The sequence below is a fragment of the Gnatocerus cornutus genome, chromosome 3, assembly GCF_029298725.1.
Source record: "Gnatocerus cornutus isolate USDA-ARS CGAHR chromosome 3, icGnaCorn1.1, whole genome shotgun sequence".
NCBI lineage: Eukaryota > Metazoa > Arthropoda > Insecta > Coleoptera > Tenebrionidae > Gnatocerus > Gnatocerus cornutus.
The window spans coordinates 15,507,503-15,527,581 of NC_142235.1; the positions used below are offsets into that span (position 1 = coordinate 15,507,503).

At 43.2% G+C, this 20,079-nt stretch overlaps 6 protein-coding genes across 9 annotated transcripts; 4 read left to right on the plus strand and 2 right to left on the minus strand.

Moving 5' to 3' along the window:
* LOC148177411 (uncharacterized) lies at nt 1–1,418 on the plus strand. Its single transcript, XM_088031980.1, has 2 exons — nt 1–194; nt 250–1,418. The coding sequence occupies exons 1-2, from the start codon at nt 78–80 to the stop codon at nt 1,399–1,401; spliced, it is 1,269 nt and encodes a 422-aa protein (XP_087888106.1). The 5' UTR covers nt 1–77; the 3' UTR covers nt 1,402–1,418.
* A 60-nt stretch (nt 1,419–1,478) lies between these two features.
* On the minus strand, nt 1,479–9,586 carry LOC148177412 (ankyrin repeat and FYVE domain-containing protein 1). The gene is made up of 10 exons (XM_088031890.1): nt 9,459–9,586; nt 8,688–9,406; nt 4,188–4,537; nt 3,429–4,139; nt 3,141–3,380; nt 2,927–3,095; nt 2,640–2,876; nt 2,374–2,591; nt 2,018–2,330; nt 1,479–1,972 (listed from the first exon to the last, which is right to left on the minus strand). The coding sequence occupies exons 1-10, from the start codon at nt 9,460–9,462 to the stop codon at nt 1,595–1,597; spliced, it is 3,339 nt and encodes a 1,112-aa protein (XP_087888016.1). The 5' UTR covers nt 9,463–9,586; the 3' UTR covers nt 1,479–1,594.
* On the plus strand, nt 5,044–8,645 carry LOC148177413 (uncharacterized). The gene is made up of 2 exons (XM_088032031.1): nt 5,044–5,242; nt 8,195–8,645. The coding sequence occupies exons 1-2, from the start codon at nt 5,203–5,205 to the stop codon at nt 8,617–8,619; spliced, it is 465 nt and encodes a 154-aa protein (XP_087888157.1). The 5' UTR covers nt 5,044–5,202; the 3' UTR covers nt 8,620–8,645.
* A 261-nt stretch (nt 9,587–9,847) lies between the features above and the next one.
* Nipsnap (protein nipsnap) lies at nt 9,848–11,080 on the plus strand. The gene is made up of 5 exons (XM_088032012.1): nt 9,848–10,056; nt 10,109–10,282; nt 10,329–10,500; nt 10,547–10,814; nt 10,864–11,080. Exons 1-5 carry the CDS (start codon nt 10,010–10,012, stop codon nt 11,010–11,012), a joined length of 810 nt encoding a protein of 269 aa, XP_087888138.1. The 5' UTR covers nt 9,848–10,009; the 3' UTR covers nt 11,013–11,080.
* Nucleotides 11,081–11,375: 295 nt separating this feature from the next.
* On the minus strand, nt 11,376–17,292 carry Tao (Serine/threonine-protein kinase Tao). Of its 2 annotated transcripts, none has more exons than XM_088031900.1 (7): nt 16,898–17,292; nt 16,305–16,785; nt 15,494–15,833; nt 13,964–14,291; nt 13,114–13,907; nt 12,432–13,063; nt 11,376–12,386 (listed from the first exon to the last, which is right to left on the minus strand). In XM_088031900.1, exons 2-7 carry the CDS (start codon nt 16,751–16,753, stop codon nt 12,266–12,268), a joined length of 2,664 nt encoding a protein of 887 aa, XP_087888026.1. In that variant the 5' UTR covers nt 16,754–16,785; nt 16,898–17,292; the 3' UTR covers nt 11,376–12,265. The 2 variants fall into 2 exon arrangements, with proteins under 2 accessions (XP_087888026.1, XP_087888025.1); XM_088031899.1 differs by having other exon boundaries at nt 13,114–13,916.
* A 512-nt stretch (nt 17,293–17,804) lies between these two features.
* On the plus strand, nt 17,805–20,059 carry LOC148177416 (facilitated trehalose transporter Tret1-like). 3 transcript variants are annotated; one of them, XM_088031946.1, is made up of 6 exons: nt 17,805–18,053; nt 18,251–18,442; nt 18,483–18,618; nt 18,665–18,970; nt 19,039–19,205; nt 19,259–20,059. In XM_088031946.1, exons 2-6 carry the CDS (start codon nt 18,308–18,310, stop codon nt 20,024–20,026), a joined length of 1,512 nt encoding a protein of 503 aa, XP_087888072.1. In that variant the 5' UTR covers nt 17,805–18,053; nt 18,251–18,307; the 3' UTR covers nt 20,027–20,059. The 3 variants fall into 3 exon arrangements, with proteins under 3 accessions (XP_087888072.1, XP_087888075.1, XP_087888074.1); XM_088031949.1 differs by having other exon boundaries at nt 18,270–18,442; XM_088031948.1 differs by having other exon boundaries at nt 18,279–18,442.
* The last annotated feature ends 20 nt before the right edge of the window (nt 20,060–20,079 follow it).

Sequence of the window (20,079 nt, forward strand, 5' to 3'; positions counted from 1 at the left end):
CGTCCTTGATCCACAAATCACTATTCCCACCATAATAACAGGTTGGTACGACTGGTTGTCATCGCTGTTTACAAGCAATGTCAAATTCATGCACAATTTGCTTGAATCCCACCCCAAATGTGCAAGTACCCCTCGAAGCCGACAGCCCTCACGCTCACAATCTTGCGAAGCTCCGAAAATGCGTCCCGGAAGTCGTAAGTGTTACTGTCAAATTTTAAGGTTATGTTGATTGAGGTTATCTGTCACCAGGACTGGAAAAACGACACTCAAATATGTCTCCCGTGCTCCCAACAACTGGAAAACGTCTACGCGTTCCGGGAAAAGTGCATCCAATCATATTTAAACCGAAAAAGCGACGAAACTGTCAAAACGGAACTCGAAGACTTTGAGGCCCCCACTAAAAGCGATAGCGACGACGACAGTTTTAGTTGTTTTCAGTGCAATCAGACGTTCAAATCGAAGGTGGTGCTCGAGAAGCACATGAAAAGTGACCACGTGAAGAAGAATCTCAGCTGTGATGCGTGTGGGAGAGTGTTATCATCAGAGACAGGACTGAAGCGGCACAAAACCATCTGCGGGAAGCGTAGGAAAGCCGAAGGGGGCTCCAACATGTGCGACGTGTGTGCCACGACTTTTAGCAACAAGTACTTGTTGAAGCGCCACCTGAAGAACGTTCACGCCACGGAAAAGAAATTCAAATGTGAGCTGTGCGAGCGGAGGTTCGCGTCTCCTGTTTATTTAAACGCTCACAAGCGGTACCATTTCGGGGAGCGCAAACATATCTGCTCGTTCTGTGGGAAAGGCTACATCACGGCTAGTGATTTGTACCATCATGAGAAGATTCACGCTAATAAAAGGGCGTATCGGTGTGTGATGTGCCCAAAGGCTTTTAATACGAGTTCGGACCTGCACAAACATAAGATTTGTGTTCACCAGGACCGGACTACGTGGAAGTACGAGTGCACGTTTTGTCAGAGGAAGTTTCCTTTGAAGACGAATTTAGACACTCATACTAAAACGCACACGGGGGAGAGGAACTTTTTGTGCCACTTGTGCGACCGGAAGTGTATTAATCGCTCGGTTTTGAAGAGACACATTGAGAGCCATTCCGTGGCAAAGACTTTCAAGTGTAGTTTGTGTCTTCAAGGGTACAAGTATCAGAAGAGTTTAGACATTCATATGGTGAAAGTGCACGGAATTGGGGACACGAAAGTTCCGGAGCGTGTGAAGAAGTACTTTTGTAGTCTTTGTCCAAAGAGCTACTTCGCTAATAATAAACTCCAGAAGCACATTCGGTCACACACGGGCGAGAGACCGTTCGGGTGCCCCGCGTGTGATAAATGCTTCATTGATAAGTCCTACATTAAACAACATCTCAAAACTGCCCACAATGTACTTTAAATACAGTATTTTAAAATTTCCCGCGGTTTTACTTCGTTGTGATTGGTCGAGTTGACTCGGCACGAAATTTAAAACCCTTCAATTTATCACCATTATATTTTCGTATAACCTACAGATTAATAAAATCTCAATATAATAAACAATTATAAAAATAACGAAGCAGGAATGTCTTCCAAATCTGCACTGGCCTTGCTTAGCTACCTCCAGTTTTCAAAACATCGAAACAGATGTTGCAGACGCGCACTGGTTTGTTTTCCCCAAACTTGATAATGGGGACTTCTTGATCTGAGCACTTACTGCAAAGAGCTCGTCCACAGTGTCGGCAATGATGCGTGCGCACTGTTATGGAAAAGTTCTTCCCGCACTCTTGACAAGAATCGGTGTTCGTCCAAACCGCCGATTGGCTCAACTGGTCGAGTAACCGATTCAATAGTTGCTTGCTCGGCACTTGGTAGTTGAAAATCGTGACTCGTTCGTTGTTCTCCGTGGCTAAACAAGCTTTAGCTTTGACGAGAACTCTGCACAAGTTGCCGTTGCCTTTCATGTACGCCAGAAGCAAGGGGGAATTCCCCTAAAAAAAACTTTACTCAACTTCCCCAAATTGAAGACAACTCACCATAATATCAGTCTTATTGATTGGATACTCGGACATGCACTCCAAAAACAATTCACAAATGGCCGCAGCGTTGTCCTTGCCATATTTACACAGCTCGTGCATCGGGTTCCGCCCCTTTAAATTCACCGCCTCCGCGTCCACGCTTGATTCGGTGAGAAGCACCCGGACCACGCCCAAATGCCCCTCCCTCACGGCGATGTGGAGCGCGTTATCGCTCTCGATGTCGACAGCGTCGTAATCCGAACCGTTTTGCAGAAGGGCGGAGACTGCAGGGGCGTTCCCAGCTTCCGACGCCACATGCAAAGCTGTACGTCTATACAGAGATAATGGGCGGAGTCAGAGGCAGGGCTACTCACTTTTGCGCGTCTCGGTCGTCGACTCGAGCTCCCGCGAGGATGAGGCTGCGGACTAGAGTTTCGTTGCCGTGACGAGCCGCTAGGTGGAGTGGGGGGGTTAACATGGGGTCTTGGACGCGCGAGTTGACATCGACGTGGACTGTGAGGAGGAAGAGGGCGCTCTCGATGTCGCCTTTCTTGATGGCGATGTGGAGGAAATTCTGCCCTTTGGCGTCGAACTGAAACAACAAACATCTTCGTCTTGCAAAGCGCTCGGAATGACTCACTTGTTCAGCCGCCGAAGGCAATTTGTCCAAGATTGCTTGCGCCGCTTTGTTGTTTCGAAAGGTCAAAGCCGTAGCGAAAGGACTCAAACCGGATTTGTCGCGGAGGCTGAGATCGATCTCCGGAACGCTCAGCAACAGAGAAATAATCTCCGGATGTTGGTTCTCGATGGCAATGTGCAAAGGCGTCTTGTTATCAGCGTCGCGACTGTTGACATTGGCGCGATGTTCAATCAGAGTCTTAAAAAAAGAAAATAACATTTCCTCACAGTAGAGATTTTTATTTTTACTCTGACGACGGTCTCCAGGCCCCATTGGCAACACAAATGTAGTGGCGACGCCCGATCTCGTGCTTCGTCGCCCCCTTCTCCGTTGGGCCCAGGCATCCTCGCCGAGTCAAGGTCGCACCCTGACTGGATGAGGAAGATCGCCGCAGCCTCTTTATTCTCATCAATCGCTCTGTGAAACTTAAGTAGTGATCACATTGAAACCACTTCTTCTTACCTGTGGAGGAGTGTTTGGCGACACCCATCAGGCCCAGGCCCCCAACAATCCGTATCCGCCCCATGTCGTACCAAAATACTCGCTATATCATCCTGACCGGAGTCAAGCGCCGCCCACAATGGACAGTTCTCCAATCGGTCAGGCGCTGACATGTCCACGCCCCTGATACAGAGGGCGTCTACGACTTCACCCAATCTGCAGTGGATGGCTAACTGAAGAGGCGTCTCTGACTCCGCCGTCCTAATAAAACAACCAATCACAGGATAAAGGCGTGGATGTTCTACTTACTGGGCGTTGATATCCGCACCGTTGTCCAAAAGAAACAGAGCTGTCTTCGCGTCTTCTTTTAATATCGCTTGATGGAGCAACGTGAAGTCCTTTCCGTTACGAACGTTAACGTCGGCGTTACCGCGAATCAACAACGGGACTAACTCGTTGTGACCGTCGTTCAAAGCAAGACTGATGGGCGTGTCGCCGTTTATATCCCGCGCGTTGAAGTTAGCTCCGCCCCTTTCAATAAACTTTTCTATACAATCGGGGGCGTGGCTCTTAACAGCGAAATGTACAGGTGATTGGCGGAGCTCGTTACTGAGTAGGTTAGGGTTGGCCCCCAACTCCAACAACTTATCCACGACACTTGGAGTATTTCGTGCACAAGCGACGTGAAGAGCCGTCTCTCCTTCCATGTTCACGTGATTGACATTTACTACATGATTAGATAAGAACATTGCGGCGGTAGACGCCCCTTCTTCAATTAATTTTTGTAGAAGACTATCGCAATTGGCCGAGTACAATGTGTCAGTCTGGACGCCTTTCTCAAGAAGGCGGGCCGCGTAAGAGTCCTGGGCGGAGTCATCACCAGATTCGTATTTTAACAGGGCGAAATACAAAGGGGCGTGTTCATCGACAGTTTTCAGATTGACATCCAAAGTGGGCTGGTCGAGGAGGAGCTCGAAAAGTGGGCGGTTATCCGCTTGTATCGCTATATGAAGGGCGGTGCTAAAATAAACCAGTTAACACCCTTATTAACGCCGAGACTACACGTACAATCCCAGGCGGTTCTGCGCGTTGACATTCACCCCCTTGTTCATCAACTTCTCGGCGACCTTCGCGCCATCTTCAAGGCTTGGAGCACCAGCGACTAGATGCAAAGGCGAGTCGTTTTCGGCCCTCGTCGACAACGTCACGTTACAGTTATTGTCCAACAGGAAAAGAACGGAAAAAGAATCTTCCTGTTTTATCGACCGGTGGAGGAGAGTGTCCCCTTGGGAATCCCGGATGTTGATATCGGCGTTGTGTTGGACTAACGTTGCGGCTATGCTGGCGTTGTGGCTACGCAAGGCCACGTCCAGGGGGAGCTCCCCGTTGGGGGCCCAGACGTTCACGATGTCGCTCAACTAAAAGAAGCGGAAATTTGGCTAAATTGGAATAAATGGGCTGAAAATGGTTGAACAAGTCTCGTCTAGGCATGACTAAATGTAGAGTGAGGTTAACTTTAATCAAATGCGGTGCCTAATTTGACGGACTACTTAAATTAAAATGAACGAGTCTTATTAATAACAGTAATTTGGCTTCATTTGGACTTAAAATTTAATCTGAAAAGCGTACTGTAATTAAGTATAATTAAGTAACATGAACCAAGTCATGGCAAGCTAGATTAATCAATAAACAATAAACCAAGTCCCATCAGTGGGTGTTAAATTTAGAACCGTTTGAAAGGTCAAAGTGATGGGCGTTCAGATGCCACCCAATAAGTGTCAGATATCTCATCGGTCCACGAAAATAGCTCGTCCATCAGCGACCGCAAATTATTCTACCATCAAAAAAAATAAACCCCATCGCGAAAACAAAAATTCTCCAAAAAGTCAAAGACCTTGTAAACCACATGTTTCGAACGGCGCAACCATGACTCAACCCCCCACTCCGACTTAAGTCCAGTCCGGTTGATTGAACGTCGTTGTCGCACGCAGACGGCGGTGTCCGTCGAAAAAGTGACGATCGTTGAGTGGGTTGGTGTTGTTTCCAGTGATGAAGACGATTTGAATGAAATGTAGATGAAAACATGGACGCTATGAGGGTGTTGTTGCTGTTGTTAATGACGTGTAAGAGGCGTTTTTTTTTTATATAAAATAACGACAAGAGACGACTGTTTCGTCCTTGTAATCAAAAATGAATGTCGCCCTTCGCGACTTCCCGCCAATCGTTATTACATCAATTCCGCTTTAATTATTTTAAAATGTTGAAAGTGAATTGGGAGCGGCGACGATCTGATAAAGTTAAATTAAAATAACACAACACGCGTGTTTTTGGCCGAAACTTCTATTACACGCTTCGGAGACGAGCTCTTAACGGTTTCTATCCAAAAACGTGCCCGTTTCTACGTTTTTACAGAAATTGGAGGAAATCAAGCGTTGAATCTTCTTTCACAACGTTTTTGACTCATGTAAATACTTCTTGGACTCGGACTCTGACTCAGCGTACCAACTTTTTCGCGTTGTTGCCACCAAATAAGTAGCCTCCGTATCGTGAAAAACAAAAGCAAATTTCACGGTCATTGATTAATAATGATCCGGCTCGAGGGGACCAAGATGCCACAGCCTACTAGGAAACGTAGAAAGTTGTAATCTCGCAGAAGTTATTGCCTCATCGCTAAACGTCGTGTAATTATTTTCCCATTTCGTTATGACTATAAGACAATATTCTTTCTTTATCGCACTGCTATTGTGAATGACCCACTTGCACACCTGCTTACGCAAACATTACCGTAAATAAGCGACTTCTCGGACAACACGTCAGGAATAGAAACGAGATTTTTGCCAACGGATAGAAATTGGGAAAAGTGGAGATTTTATAATACGGCTCGATGGACCAGAGTTGCGGGGTAGAAACTACGCGCATTGTTTTTGTTGCTTGTTTGGCCTTGACAAGGCCGGATTAGCGGCATTTTTATGGAGTGGTCCAAAAAAAAATGTTTACCGAGCTGATAAAATAGTTGTTTCAGTGATAACGGTACAATTTTCAAGGAGAAGTGAATATGTAAATAAACACGCGTGGCCAAGTCAAGATCGGATTGCAATCTTAAATTGGTTTTGGTTTTCTCTGGAACTATTCAATTTGAAAAAAAATCCAAAAAAACAAGGAACGAATTTTTTTTAAAACATGATTTTGGAACTAGAAGATTAGGATAAGATTTTAAGCCATTCAATAACAACAACTGCTGGATATTGCAAAAGTGGTTCGAATGTGATCAGTGCGCCACTAACTGGTCCGAATGTGATCAATGCGCTCCGTGTAAAATATACCATTCACATCAATTAATCCCCATTGTTGTCCTTAATCCAATTGTGAATATTCATATTAATTGAATTAAGGGAAAGGTCGATGCTCCGCTTTTTGTGATTGAAGGGGGCGCCCACTTGGCATTTCCGGTTGATTAACCGTCGGCCTTCGCAAGATGTGATTATGAGACGTCTCTGGAATTTTCATTTTGAGTAGATTTTTCTTGTGCGGTTTAACTTATCGGGGTGATAACAAGCAAAAAATGAAACATTTCCGTAGTTCTTGGAACGAATGATATCACCGCGATGGGACTGGGAATCTGTCAAGCGGCATGTAAATTATATTTGTTCCAGTTCGATTGGATTATTTCATAATAAATCGTTAACCTCTTCTGACGCAACTGATAAAAATTGTTGACAGTTTTGTAATCGAAAAAAATCGAACTGGGATGTGGTAAGAAACAGATTTCTTTAAACAGAGCAATTCCACGTGTCTGGAAAATGTAAACTTCGAGTCCGGAACGTCTGACCTATTTTTGTTCCCTTAAGAATTCCACGATGATAAATACCACTTCCTCTGCGAATTTCGCACGTGTTTGTGGTTACCAAGAAATTCTGCGGCTGCGTTTGCATGAAAATCCTAAAATAAAAACAAATAAATCGATTCTCGGGAGTTTTATGGGCGCTAAAAAGTTACGACGCGTCGATTTCTAGTGTTAAGTACTCAATTTGAGCCATGTAATACCAAATTTGTATTGAAAGAGATCAATGAATCGATGCCTATTTTTGAAAGCAATTTTTTTAAGACGAAAGCGGACGATTGTTGTGTAATTGCCCACCTTCGAATTTCTCGTTGTGTAATTGCGGGCATGCAAAAATGGTGTAATTAAGTAATTTGGTTGTTCCACATCGCGTTTGATTGACGTAATTAGTTTGATCCATTAATTTCCCTTCGAGGTACAGTAGACTCTCGATAATTTGAAACTCAAGGGACTTGGCAAAAAGTTCAAATTATCGAGAGTTCAAAATATAGTGTGATTCAAATAATCAAAACAACGAAGAAAAAAATTCACATAAACGAGAGTTTTAAACTTTTAAAGTAAGCAGACAATAGTCAAAAAAAAACAAACCAATCAGAGAAGAGAGCGTAAAATCCACTAACTCCACTTTGACAAAATATCATTAAAACTTATGTTTTATAAGCTATTAATTCTTCTAGTGAAACAGATTTATGTTAGAACAAAACTTCCAAAGACTTTTTATTAAAAGACGGAAGTAAAAATATGTAAAATCTGATTTTAAAGCTGCAATGGAATTTTTAAGAATGGCTTGTTCAGAAGTTTTTTGTTTTTCCTGTACGCCCACGCAAGGCACTTCAAATTAACGAGAGTCCGGAGGGGGGGGGGGGGAGGGGGGGGGTAATTCAAATTATAGAGTGTTGGCGGGAAAAATGTTCTCGATTTTATCTCAAATTAACGAGGGAACCAAAATACATCAAAATTTTTCAATTTATCGAGAGAAATCAAGGGAACCGGGGAAAAACTTCAATTTATCGAGGTTTAAATTATCGAGAGTCTACTGTAGCTATGCGTTTTGAACGTAAGTCAGCTTCTTGCTCGAAACCTACCAAATCTCTCAAACACTGAGTTTTGATACGTCAAAGCTCCTGTGGTGGTGTTAGCTACGACATGTTTTTTTCTCTCTAAGCCAACTACGATTGGAAATTATTGCATTACGTTTTTTTCCATAGCCGCCTAGATAAAATCCTTTTTTTAGTTTTCAGCGCCGACTGTGTCATTCAGTGCTACAAATGCACCACAACGAAGCCGCCCCCTTTTAGCAACGAAACCGTACGCCTCTGTACCGAATTTGACTACTCCGCCAAGTTTGTCGTCGATTGTCCATATTCAACTTTTTGCATGAAGAGGTACTTCACTGCCAAAATTCCATCACCGATTAACGCGACGGAACGTGACTGCGCACACCAAACGTACGTCACGCAAAACTACAAAGACGGGAAGTGGCAACCGGAAGTGATCATCGAGGAGCCCTACGTCGAAGGATGCTCAGTGGTAGACGACAAAGGGGTGCGTACCGCCACCACTACCGACTGCTACTGCAAGGGTTATCTGTGTAACGGGACCCCACGAGTGGGGTATTCCCCGGCTGTGATTATATTTTTATTGTACATATTTCTGTGAAATAAACGCTTGGAGTTTGCTTTTTACTCCTCAGAAGTAACATAATACCAATTCCAAAACCTTCTTACCTTTGAAGAGTTCTCCACGAGACACAAGAACACGACGTCTTCCCTCTGCAGGCGCACGGCCGAGTGCAGCGGGAACTGCGTCTTGTTCTTCAGCATTTGGTACAAAAGGGGCCCCGACATGTGCTCGAAGTCGCTCGCGTTCAAATCGTCCCAATGCGTCGAAATGAGCCCCGAGCAATACTCCCGCAGATTCTCGGCCCCGATTTCCTCCGCGACTGAGTAGAACTTCACACAAGTCCTTATGGTAACCACATAAATCAAAAACTGCTCGCAACTCTCCACTAGATTCTCCAACTTGAATTCGTGCGCTTTCCGTATGAGCTTCAACGTGAGATCTTCACTTTTCAACTCGATTTTATTAGTGTAGAGCCAGAGGACTAGAGCCTCGGCCACATCAGCCTCTAGGTCGCTCCAATCAAGTTCGTTTTTATCCCTCAAGATGCTCTCGTTCCATAGATTCGAACGGGCATCCAGGACTAGTTTATGAGCGTTGATTTTACGATCAGGCAGCCAAATTTTGATGTCGCTGTAGATTTCAGAGTTGTACAAGCTGCTCACTGTGGAGAGCAAACGGGCAGCGAAGGTGTCGCTGTCGCCGTTCGTTGCAGCAATGGCATTGTATTTGTTTTCGATTTCGTGGTATTTTGATTGGAGTTTCGCATATTCTTGCTTGAGGAGCTCCAGGTGCTGTTGGAGCTTTTTCGCTTCAGACGGACCTTCTAAAAGGAGTTACGCACATTAAGGGGGCTCAGTAGCATTGTGGAAACTTACCCATGATTGGCGGATCACGTCATGGGGGCACAGTACCGAAAAGTAGACACTTACACCTCCCTAAATTAGGGGGACATAACCTCACTCGTTTACAGGGACCTGTAATGACAGCCGGGAGTTGGGGCCTCCATCAACGATTCCAGGGTTTCTTCACGACTTGTAGCAATAAATTCTTTCCCTTTTTTAAACCACCGGCTTCAGTTTTTTTCCATGAAAATATCCACTAGCAAATCGTCGAGACTTATTTAAATTACAGGTTTCTGTAATAGTTGACATTAGCAACGCTCTAGATTCAAATTTTTCAACTTAATTGGAGGATTTTGGATTTAGAATACACTTTTGGAGTTTTTTAGGTGTCGCGGGGGTTGATGGGGCGCTCCTTTCGTGATTTTTAGCGCTGAGGTGGCGCCCTCCGGCGGCGTCCGCCCCGGTTCCGTGGGCGATGACAACGACGTTCGAAAATACATCATTTCGTTACTGATAACCTTCATGTCATTTAAAAACAGAAAAATACCCGAAAATAGCCCGCTTAGAAGTGCACTCGTCAAAAAATGGCCAACTCTCTGAAGTACCTCCAGAATTTGCCGCAAAATCTCAGGTATCTATGAAACAAAACACGATCGTCCCTGTCAAAACTGGCAATTGTTTAGGGCCCTGTCAACCACGGCCCCTAAGAGCGATGCATGGCTGTCGAAAATCTTTGTCAGGAAGATCGAGCCCACGAAAGAGAGCCACAGTCGGATGCTCAGCGACAAAGAGGTGATCTACGCCCTGCAGACCCACAATTACCGGCCCGATTCCAAAGTCCCCTACTTGAACACGATGTAAAGAGCCCCCGACTCGGAATTCGGACTAAAGAATTGCTTTCAGAAAGGAGACGCTCGCGTTTATAAAGGCACAGAATTCGCTGGCATCGGCTGTGGAGCTCGTGGGGTCCTGGACGGTGAACGTGGGGGACCAGGACCAAGCCCTCCATCTCTGGAAGTTCACTGGGGGCTACGAAAAGATCGACGCCTACCACGAAATCGCGAATCGTAGCGATGTAAGCAAATCTCGAACATAACCTCAAACTTCAACCTCAATTTCAGGATTTCAAAAAAATCGTCGATTGTCAAGGGAAGTTGGTGCGTTCGAGACACTTGCAGTATCTTCTAGCGTTTAGTTATTGGCCCCAAATCCAGTTGCGCCAACCTAAAAACATCTACGAGATTCGTTCATATGCCCTGAAGCCAGGGACTATGATAGAATGGGGCAACAACTGGGCGAGGGCTATTAACTTCAGGCAGAACAACGATGAGGCGTTCGCGGGGTTCTTCTCCCAAATCGGAAGACTGTACAATGTCCACCACATTTGGTGTAAGACAGTGGAGAGTAAACATGGGGGCTATATCCATTTTTTTTTCAGGTTATGAGGACTTGGATAAGAGAAAGGAGACGCGTGAGAGCGCTTGGAGGTCCCCGGGATGGGACGAATGCGTGGCGTACACGGTGCCCCTGATCAGAGAGATGCATTGTAGGATTATGGTCCCGACTGATTTCTCCCCAACTCAGTAGATTCTATATTTAGTGATTTATACATTGTATAATTTTATCATGAATATAATGGTTATGTTTTAAGCGTCCACGGTGGTTACAATTAAAGTCCCTTATCGCGGCAGTTTCACGGAGCCTTTAAAAAAAAGTTTGTTGGTAGCCCTGACACCCACTGGCAAAAACACGGCGATGCTGAACGTATGTCGTACTCTTAATGATTAGATTGGCCCAACTGCCAGTTTATTGTTTTGATAGAGCTACGACACACGTTTCGGTCAGTGGCTACCAACCTGAGAAAAAATGCGTGACCTCAGCCACCCCGTCGTTATTTGTGTAACAAGAGTTTGAACTCACTTGTCTCTCCGAACAGACGGGCTTCGCAAAACAGTTAAAGCAATAATTTTTATTTACGTATAAAATACATTTTGTTATTTTATTGGTAGCCACAGCGAAAATAAATAGTTATCAGCCGAACAAAATCGTTGCATCATACAACTAACCTCAGTTTGATACAGTCCTAAGGTTTGATAAATATGTACATTTCCGTGATAATTAGCGACCGCCTGACTAAAAGCTGAATTTGTTTGTTTCATCATTTCTCTACGATTACTAAAATTCATTTACATGAAAAAAGAAAATTGAGTAGCCTAGTTAACATCTCGTTACTCGAAAAAGTAACCCGAAATATAATTATCACAATCTTAACATCGAAAATAGTTTGTGATGTGATTAAATACTAACCAAATAAGGGGATAAATTGCACTATTCTTTGTTTTTTTACTAAACACTGTCCTAAAAACAGTATAATTTGATTTTTTTTGTCATGCTATCAAACAATACAAAATACATTTACCATGAACAGAATTTTACACGTAAACGCACCTAAAAAACTCATTATATACAGTGTGTTCTATAATTTAATCAATAAATACTGCTATCGAAACAAGGGAACCGGAAATAAGAAAACAATAATAACATCACCAGTCCATCAAACGCCGCATTTCCGACTCGTGGCTTGGTCATTATATTATTGCCCAATTTACAATTAAGCGTAAATACCAATCCACATTTTTGGTATTTGTTAGTCTTTTTAAATTTAATTACACTTACAATTAAAAGTATTATTCTGTAGGCAACAAACTCCAAATCAGAACTCTCAAATGACGGGAATTAAAATTAAATTTTGTGTTAATTTTTTTTTTTGAATACAGGTGTCCCTAAAGACCCTCAAATTTCCATTCAGACGATTAAAACCCCACTACTGGAAACAAACCCTACACTGAACCTGGTGGAAAACTCGTAGAGCTATTGGAATGAGCCAGACTTAGCATCGAACCCGACAAACTGCCATCGTCGTCGTAATTCTCTCGGGAGATCTCGGCGATCGCCAGGGCGCTAAAACCAATAATTCAATTGAAGTCTTCCAGGGCCGGCACTCACCTAAATCCTAGCCGCACCGACTCCTCGTCGAATTCCTCCAAATCCCTTTCCTGCCTCTCATGCAGGATCCTAATCCTCTCCGCCCTCTCATCCAGGAACCTCTGTGTTTCGGAATTCATCTTCCCTTCCAGGAGCGACTTCCTCACCGACACTCTCTCCTCCAACTCGTTCCTTTCGCGGTCTCTCTGCGCTTGTGCTTGCATCTTATTCTTGCTCTGATAAGCGATGAGAATCTCCAACTCGTAACGTAGCCGCTCCTTCATCTGCGCGCACTCCGTCTCTTGACTCTCATCCAATCGCAAGCACTGCTTTTGGAGCATCTCGGCGATGCTCTGCTCGTATTGGTCGCCTAAGAGCGCCAACTTGCGTCTTTGTTCTTCCTTGAGTTTCTTGATGACCGCCTTCTGTTCGTCTTTCGGGGTGTTGACGAGGATTTGGGCTTTGAGGGCCTTGTACTGTTTCGTTTGGACTTTACACGTTTCGCGGAACTGCTTGCGGACCATCATTTCTTTCTGTTTGAGGGACTTTGGCTGCTGTTTTACTTCTAGAGCGTGCTTCTTGCGGAGCTCGCGCTCGGAGCGGCGCATGTATTCGGTTTGGTTGGCGAGCTCGGTGTCGTGCTGGTTCTTCACCTGAAATTAAAAAAAGTAGAGAACAAGGAGATGAGGGGTTCTGAGCCCACCTGCTCTTCTCGAAGCGCATGCACCGCCTTCTGCTGTCGATACTCCAACTCCTGCGTCTTCTCATGGTGTCTCAACAGCATCATGTGAGCCTGTTCGAGTTGTTGCTGTCTTTTATTCAATTCCTGCCTCAACAGATCCTGCTCTAGATTGTGGTAATTCAAGAGTTTTTTTCTTCGGAATTTTCGTACTTCCAATTCTAAATATTCTTTTTGGCATCTGATTAACCTCTGCTCGTCCTGAGCGTCCACTAACTTCAAATTATCCTTATGAACCTGTAACGTGGCATCCCTCTGTCTCTTCGGCGTGGAGTCATCCTGCGACAATTCTCTTTTCCACCGTTCTTTATTCGCCTTGTACTCTTTCTTCCTATGCACATCGAACGCCTTTCTGTCACAATCCTGTCTGCTGGTGATGTCTTTTATCAATTTCTTCTCACTCGCGGTGTTCTGTTTGAACCTCCTCTCAAGCTCCTGTTGGTGTTTCGCCTGCAGCTTCTCCAACTCCTTGCTGAAGTTCTGTAACAGCACCTCGTACTCCTTATCAAGCTGATTCTTATGACTCTCCATCTCCATTTTGCACTTCTCCTCGAGCTTCAGAAGAGCGCTTTGATGCTCGCGCCGCATCCTCTTATACCCGCTCATTTGTTCGTGCATCTCCTCCTGCATATGCTCCTTCTGCTGCTTGGTAACAATACTCGTCGTCCGAATCGTGGCGAAGTTATTCGTCCCATGTTCCCCAACAGCCGCCGCCGCCGCCACATGATTAAAGCAACTTTTATGCCGCCTCGTACCATCTTCAGCGCCTCAAAACAGCAAATTAGTGACGAACAACACACACTTTGTTTCTCACCTGCTGGTAAACTGTTGGTGCTACTGGATTGACTGCTTGCTGAGACGCCCACGGAGTGAACACTGTGCTCGGAAGTAACGGAATTACTTTTGGAACTGTCGCCGCCGGCGTGCTCGTCGGGGTTGTCGTCCACGTCGATCGTGCTCTCCGTCTCGCAACTGTCCACCATGAGTATTTTCTTCATTTTGCGGTAGTTCAAGTTGTCCAGGTCTCTGACGGCTGCTTTGGTACGTTGGATCAGATCGATGAGGACGTTGGGGCTGCGAGATCGAGTCACGAACTGGTGAGTGAGGAGAATAGAAGACGGCGGGCGGTTCGACGGCAATTTCTGGGGAAAACAATTGGATTAGAATTCGAACGCCCCAACATGGCAAATGTTACCTTAGGTATTCACTTTATTTTCTTATAAATTAGATTTTTTTTCAACTCGCGGGTTTTAATTTTTTTATTTGTTTACAACTTCGAAATTTAATTTATCTTTAGATTGGTTTTTTAATCTTTTTATCTTATTATCTTTTTATCATGTCTATTCATTCTTAAATCGAAATTACAAGGTGTTTATAAAGCATGAAGAGTGGCTATGAAATGTTAAAAAAATTTGCCGCTCATTACAAATGTGAGTTTCAATTTTTCAACTGACATTTGCAGTTAACCTCAAACATGAAGGAAAGTAATGAGTTTAGAGAAATAAACTGTATTAGTTGTGATTTAAAACCTGAAAATGAAAAACTTGGACACAAAACCGTAACTGAAATGTCATTAACGTAAGTAACATTATAAAAAAATTTTCAAGATAGTTATATTCACTATGAAAACAAAGCGGCAAAATAGTGCACGACAAGGATTCCAGACTCACCTTTGATGCTAGAAACATTTATAAACACCTTGTACAAAAATTGCGTGCGGGTGCGTGCGTACTTGAGAGTTATGGCTTGTTTTTCAGAGATTACGTACATAGTTTTATTTGGATTTAACATAAGCATCTACAACGAAGTCACCAAATTTTGCACTTGAAAGAACTAGTTCCTAGTTGACAGACATTGATGATACAATTATTAAAATGCCCTTTTAAAATTGATCAAAAAAGTGCGTTGTAAAAACTGTTGCCGAAATGTGCGAAATTTCAAATTAGCAAATTGCGATTCGTTCCAATTGAATCTAAACATTATAACATGGCTGATGTAATTAATAACGCCTTATTACCAATTGGACAGTTAAATGCCACTAATAAAGATTTGCTACATCATTTGCTATTATTGTATTATCGGATTCAATAATTTCGCATGACAATCTTAAAAAAAAATTAAATCCTAAGAAATCTGTGTCTACAGACGTGTTAAACCAGAAATTTGAAACCCCAATTACTCAAGCGGCAGAATTTTCGTTTTTCTCAATTGTAAAACTTAAGAAGAATTATTTGTCTCTGTATTATTTTTCATTAAATATTTACATTTATTTGATCGCACTTTTTGATTATGTCGCGCTAAATTCCTAAACTGAACCACTGTGCGCCTGGAGGATCCTAAATACCTGAAGACAGGCCTCGACGAAGTGCTTGAAGACGTCCGACCATTCGGAAGACTGCAATGTGGGCGATTCGTTTTGAGCAATATGATACAACGCCGCCATGGCATTCATGTTAAAATATGGCGGTTTTCGTTCAGCTAGCTCGATGCAAGTGATGCCCAGCGACCAGACATCCACTTTACCATCGTATTGGCCTTCGTCCATGGCTAGGATGACCTCCGGCGCCATCCAGTAAGGAGTACCAACGAAGGAGTTCGCTGGACATTTGATCGAAGCACTACCAAAATCGGCGAGTTTCACCGTACCGTTCTCGGTGAGGAGGATATTGCCCGCCTTCACGTCCCTGAAAAAAGAGGAACATCCTGTAGATACTCATTAAAAAACTTTGCCAACCGCAAGTGATAATGTATAAATATTTTGGTTGGGTACAGTTCACGACCTGATAATCAGAACTAATCAGGGAACCGAAAGGAAGTGAGTCACCTCGTTTTTCTTTTTTTTTGCGATAATGGGGGCCGAGTCTGCACCTGTTGGACGAAACGGTCCTTGAACTCGTTTTGGCAATTTTTTGTTACAAATATCAAAAAAGAATGGTCCTTGGAGCCGGATAAGTCGTCCCTTTTTTAATCGCGATGTCTTTGTACCTCACATGATTACATCTAATCAGTCATTTAGCACGTAATTTATGTTATACAAAACAAACAATTACACAGTAAACAACCCATCAATTTGTGGTTCTGATAGTACTACTGTCGTGTGGATGAATCAGAGACGTGACTTTGTTTACCTAACCTATTTTGAGGAGGAATTTTACCTGTGTATGCGGCCGAATTCGTGGAGGTAGCTCAGTCCGCACAGTACCCCATCACAGATCGCGGCGATCTCCTCCTCTTTCAGCGGTCTTTTGTGCACCTCAATAATATCAGAAGCTGATCCAAGACAATACTCCATAACCAGCCATGCTGTGTTCTCCCTCAGATAGCACCCTTTGTACTCAATGGTGTTGGGGTGTTTCAACTGCTTCAAGAACCGAATCTCCTTTAGAATATCCTGCCACTTCTCCAGACTCTGTTTCCCCATGTAAGACATCTTCTTGATCGCGACGATCTCCTTGGTGAGGAGACACCGCGCGTAGTACACAGCCCCAAAAGAGCCATGTCCAATCTCTCTAAGATCTTCGAAGATCTTCTCCGGGTCATGTTTATAAAACAAGTCTGCGATTTCGGGGTCCCTCAGGCTACCTGGTCTTGGGACAGGCGCCATACTCGCTGCTGTGACGTTATGCTCTCATCTCACTGAAAACAGATACGTTGAATACCACGAAGACTGCGCCCCTGAGCAGATAAAACCCTAATGAGGGCCGTAGGGGCGCTTTTCCGAAGCATTTTCGCCCGACAAAATACTCACAAAATGGCGGCGGTAAAATAATTTTGCAATGAACTTTCACAACCTGACACTTGGGACCACTTCACATATTTTTAAAGGAGTCTTTAAAAGCACGCCACTGGGCACCAACACAAGCGCGAGAATTCGATCAGATCGATGCTAGAAACAAAAACATTCGCGGAATTATGACGAGGTTAACTCGGACTGTCACTATAATGGAAGGAGTGTTAACCTCAAAAACTCGGTCGATAAGATTACACGGCCGATTTGAAACATTTTTTTAAAAGGTTTTTCACACGCGATGCATTGCGTGGGGGCGCGCTGAAAGGGCCGACAATCACTTTTCGGAAAATTTATGCACTCGGAAAACCCAATTGACAAACCCCACCCAAAAATATTTGTCTGATAAGAAGTCGGTATTACAGGGAGCGACGTCGGGTTCCCCGGACCGCCGCCAGGAAAAAATTTTATTTTTTTTAATATTTACAATTATTTAATAAAAAAAATGCTGTGATTTAATTAAATTAAATCAAAATTTTTGAAATTCCCGCCCAAATATTAGTCCCATTCAAATCACGAATAGCGCAAAATTTGAATTAAAACATGGTCCAGAACGTCCAATTTTTGTATGACACTCAAATACTACCCTGGATAATCAACACACTAGCGCGCGAAATTCAAATTCATAATTATAAAGTACTTTAAATGTGGCGCAAAATTTGAATTGAAACAAGTGAAACGGTAAAGAGTGAAAGGTAATCGACCGATAATGTAAACACTGATAGCGCTGAGCAAAAAACGACAGGTTTGGAATAATTTAGACATTCAGAAGTCGTTTTTTGCCTAATTTTATTAGTCTGCTTTTTTATAGTGTGTTTTTTATTTATTGCCCCATGTTCTGCTCTCTATTTTTACTTTTTAAGGCGCTATAAATATACACTTGGAACCTTTCACTTCAACAGCTGATCAGTTTGTTTTGCATTCTTCCTTATTATTTGCACGTCTAATTCTATCAAGTTTTTCGTTTCTTGGAAATGATTAGATAAGAAAGTTGGGATTTAGAAGATTCTAATTTAATTGATGGAATTTATTGTATGATAACCGCACCATAATTACCATAATTAAAACAGAATAATAAATAAAGTCCAGTCATTTCCAGTTCCACAAACTTAAAACTGTAAGTAGAACTTTTTACTTTTATCACCGTTTTTATCTTCCCTTTGTACTCCCCATTGTTTATTTTACTTATTCCAGTTTTCTGACGGATACAATAAGTAGCCGTGTCACTGTTATCAAGTCCAATTATCCTCAGTGCGCATTTAATCGCTCTAAACCGCTTGTCTCAATGTCATTGTTTTATTGTATAATTTTCAGTTGACAAAATGATAAAAAGGTTTTTCAGCTCAGTGAAAATCTAGCTTTACTTAAGTAATGGACCGTCGCCAATCCAAAACGCGCTTAAACATCGACAATGCGGAAGCTACCGCCATTATCGATAGCGCTCTCATTTTAAACCAAGTAGAAAAACCTGTACATTCCATACCTTGGAGAAGCTCCCTGCGACAGGTAAATCCCCCAATTAAAATTGACCTAAAGCCCGCTTTAGATTCTAGCATGTTGCATCGCTCACAGTTTGGTTATACAAGCCGGAAGTAACATGTCGTTCAGCGCCATTTTGTTACCGCAATTGGACGAAAAAAAAAGCGACATCCACATTTCGAAATCGGAAGCTTCGTGGATTGGTAATTCCCCCTCATTTTAATTCTCCAATAAATCGAGTTTTTTCAGCGAGTATTGTAGCAATCGCACTTCCGTTAGGCTCGTTTGTGATTGGACCATTAATGGACAAGTTTGGGCGTCGAAAAATCTGTATTTTATCGACGATCCCGTTTGCGGCAGCGTGGATAATGCATGCTGCTGCTTCCAAAGTTTGGCATTTGTATTTAGCGCGCATTATCGCTGGGTTTAGTGGAGGGCTCAGCACGGTTGCACTTGTCTACGTCAGTGAGATTACCCATCCAAGTTATAGAACAATGCTGCTTAGTCTAAACAGCGTGTTTGTCTCGTTAGGGATTTTACTGACTTGCGCTTTAGGTAAGGTTGGCAACCCTGATTCCGTATGAGGGATTTCCAGGAATGGGTACTCTAGTTAGCTTTTACAGGTTTGTGCTTTCATTGGCGCGTCATGGCGATCATCAACTGTTCCATAGCCCTCCTTACACTCGTCATGTGTTTGTTCATCCCGGAGAGCCCCCATTGGCTTATCGTCTTCAAAAACAACGTAGAGGGAGCCTCAAAGTCGCTCCAGTGGCTCTATAGGGACCACGATGTACACCTCTCTGTACAAAACTTCTTATTTCAATTTTAATTTTCCTGTTTTAGATCTTCGAAAACCAATATCAACGCCTACTTGATGTAAAGTCCCCGGAAACGAAAGAGCGACCGTCAAAACTCGCCATTCTTAAAAAACAACTGAAGGTGTACAAAGAACCGATCGTCTACAAGCCCTTCTTGATTCTCTTCATCATCTTTGTGTTCCAACAGCTCTCCTGCGGCTACGTGATTATTTTCTACGCCGTCGATCTTTTTAGACAAATTGGCGGCCATTTTGGAAAAGGCATTAACGAATTCGTCGCGCTTGTTCTTCTAGGTTCAATTCGTTTTGTTATGGCCATCATTTCAGCAATAATCTCGAAACGTGTGGGACGTAGATCTCTGTTTTTCTTGTCTGGTTTAGGAATGTGTCTGACCAGTCTGGTGGCAGGAGTGTATGTGATTCCCCGCGACGAACTCGCGAAATTTAACATAGAAAAAGACTCAAGCGATAACATCGCGTTGTTCTGTGTTTTAGGTTATGTTTGCTTCAGTTCCTTGGGATATTTTGTAATCCCGTGGACGCTCATTGGGGAATTACTCCCAGTGAAAGTCCGAGGTGTCCTTGGAGGTCTTATGATTTCCATTGCGTATATCTTGATGTTTTTCACCGTGAAAATCTTCCCGTTTGTTCTTGATCTCATCAAAATCCAGTGCTTATTCTACGTGATGGCGCTAGTGAACACCTGCGGAGTTATCTTTATATTTTTCTTCCTCCCAGAAACCATAGGGAAGACCTTCAGTGATATCGAATCTTACTTTAATCGAAACACGTAAATGTTACAAGAGAAATAAATATTTTTGATATGATTGTGTCCTGGTGTTAGACC

Excerpts from the sequence above, each read along its gene's own strand:
- Tao (XM_088031899.1), bottom strand. The coding sequence starts at position 16,753 with ATGGCGCCTGTCCCAAGACCAGGTAGCCTGAGGGACCCCGAAATCGCA. Across the intron at positions 15,834-16,304 it reads GAATTCGGCCGCATACACAG|GGACGTGAAGGCGGGCAATA; the intron begins GTAAAATTCCTC and ends CTCTTTTTTCAG. Across the intron at positions 14,292-15,493 it reads TCGTCGAGGCCTGTCTTCAG|AAATTGCCGTCGAACCGCCC; the intron begins GTATTTAGGATC and ends TGTTTTCCCCAG.
- Nipsnap (XM_088032012.1), top strand. The coding sequence starts at position 10,010 with ATGGCCAACTCTCTGAAGTACCTCCAGAATTTGCCGCAAAATCTCAG. Across the intron at positions 10,057-10,108 it reads AATTTGCCGCAAAATCTCAG|GGCCCTGTCAACCACGGCCC; the intron begins GTATCTATGAAA and ends GCAATTGTTTAG. Across the intron at positions 10,815-10,863 it reads CAATGTCCACCACATTTGGT|GTTATGAGGACTTGGATAAG; the intron begins GTAAGACAGTGG and ends TTTTTTTTTCAG.
- LOC148177411 (XM_088031980.1), top strand. The coding sequence starts at position 78 with ATGTCAAATTCATGCACAATTTGCTTGAATCCCACCCCAAATGTGCAA. Across the intron at positions 195-249 it reads GAAAATGCGTCCCGGAAGTC|GACTGGAAAAACGACACTCA; the intron begins GTAAGTGTTACT and ends ATCTGTCACCAG.
- LOC148177413 (XM_088032031.1), top strand. The coding sequence starts at position 5,203 with ATGGACGCTATGAGGGTGTTGTTGCTGTTGTTAATGACGT. Across the intron at positions 5,243-8,194 it reads GTTGCTGTTGTTAATGACGT|TTTTCAGCGCCGACTGTGTC; the intron begins GTAAGAGGCGTT and ends TCCTTTTTTTAG.
- LOC148177416 (XM_088031946.1), top strand. The coding sequence starts at position 18,308 with ATGGACCGTCGCCAATCCAAAACGCGCTTAAACATCGACAATGCGGAA. Across the intron at positions 18,619-18,664 it reads ATCGGAAGCTTCGTGGATTG|CGAGTATTGTAGCAATCGCA; the intron begins GTAATTCCCCCT and ends GAGTTTTTTCAG. Across the intron at positions 18,971-19,038 it reads TTTACTGACTTGCGCTTTAG|GTTTGTGCTTTCATTGGCGC; the intron begins GTAAGGTTGGCA and ends TAGCTTTTACAG.
- LOC148177412 (XM_088031890.1), bottom strand. Across the intron at positions 4,140-4,187 it reads GCGCAGAACCGCCTGGGATT|CACCGCCCTTCATATAGCGA; the intron begins GTACGTGTAGTC and ends GGTTTATTTTAG. Across the intron at positions 2,592-2,639 it reads TGCCTTCGGCGGCTGAACAA|TTCGACGCCAAAGGGCAGAA; the intron begins GTGAGTCATTCC and ends TTGTTGTTTCAG.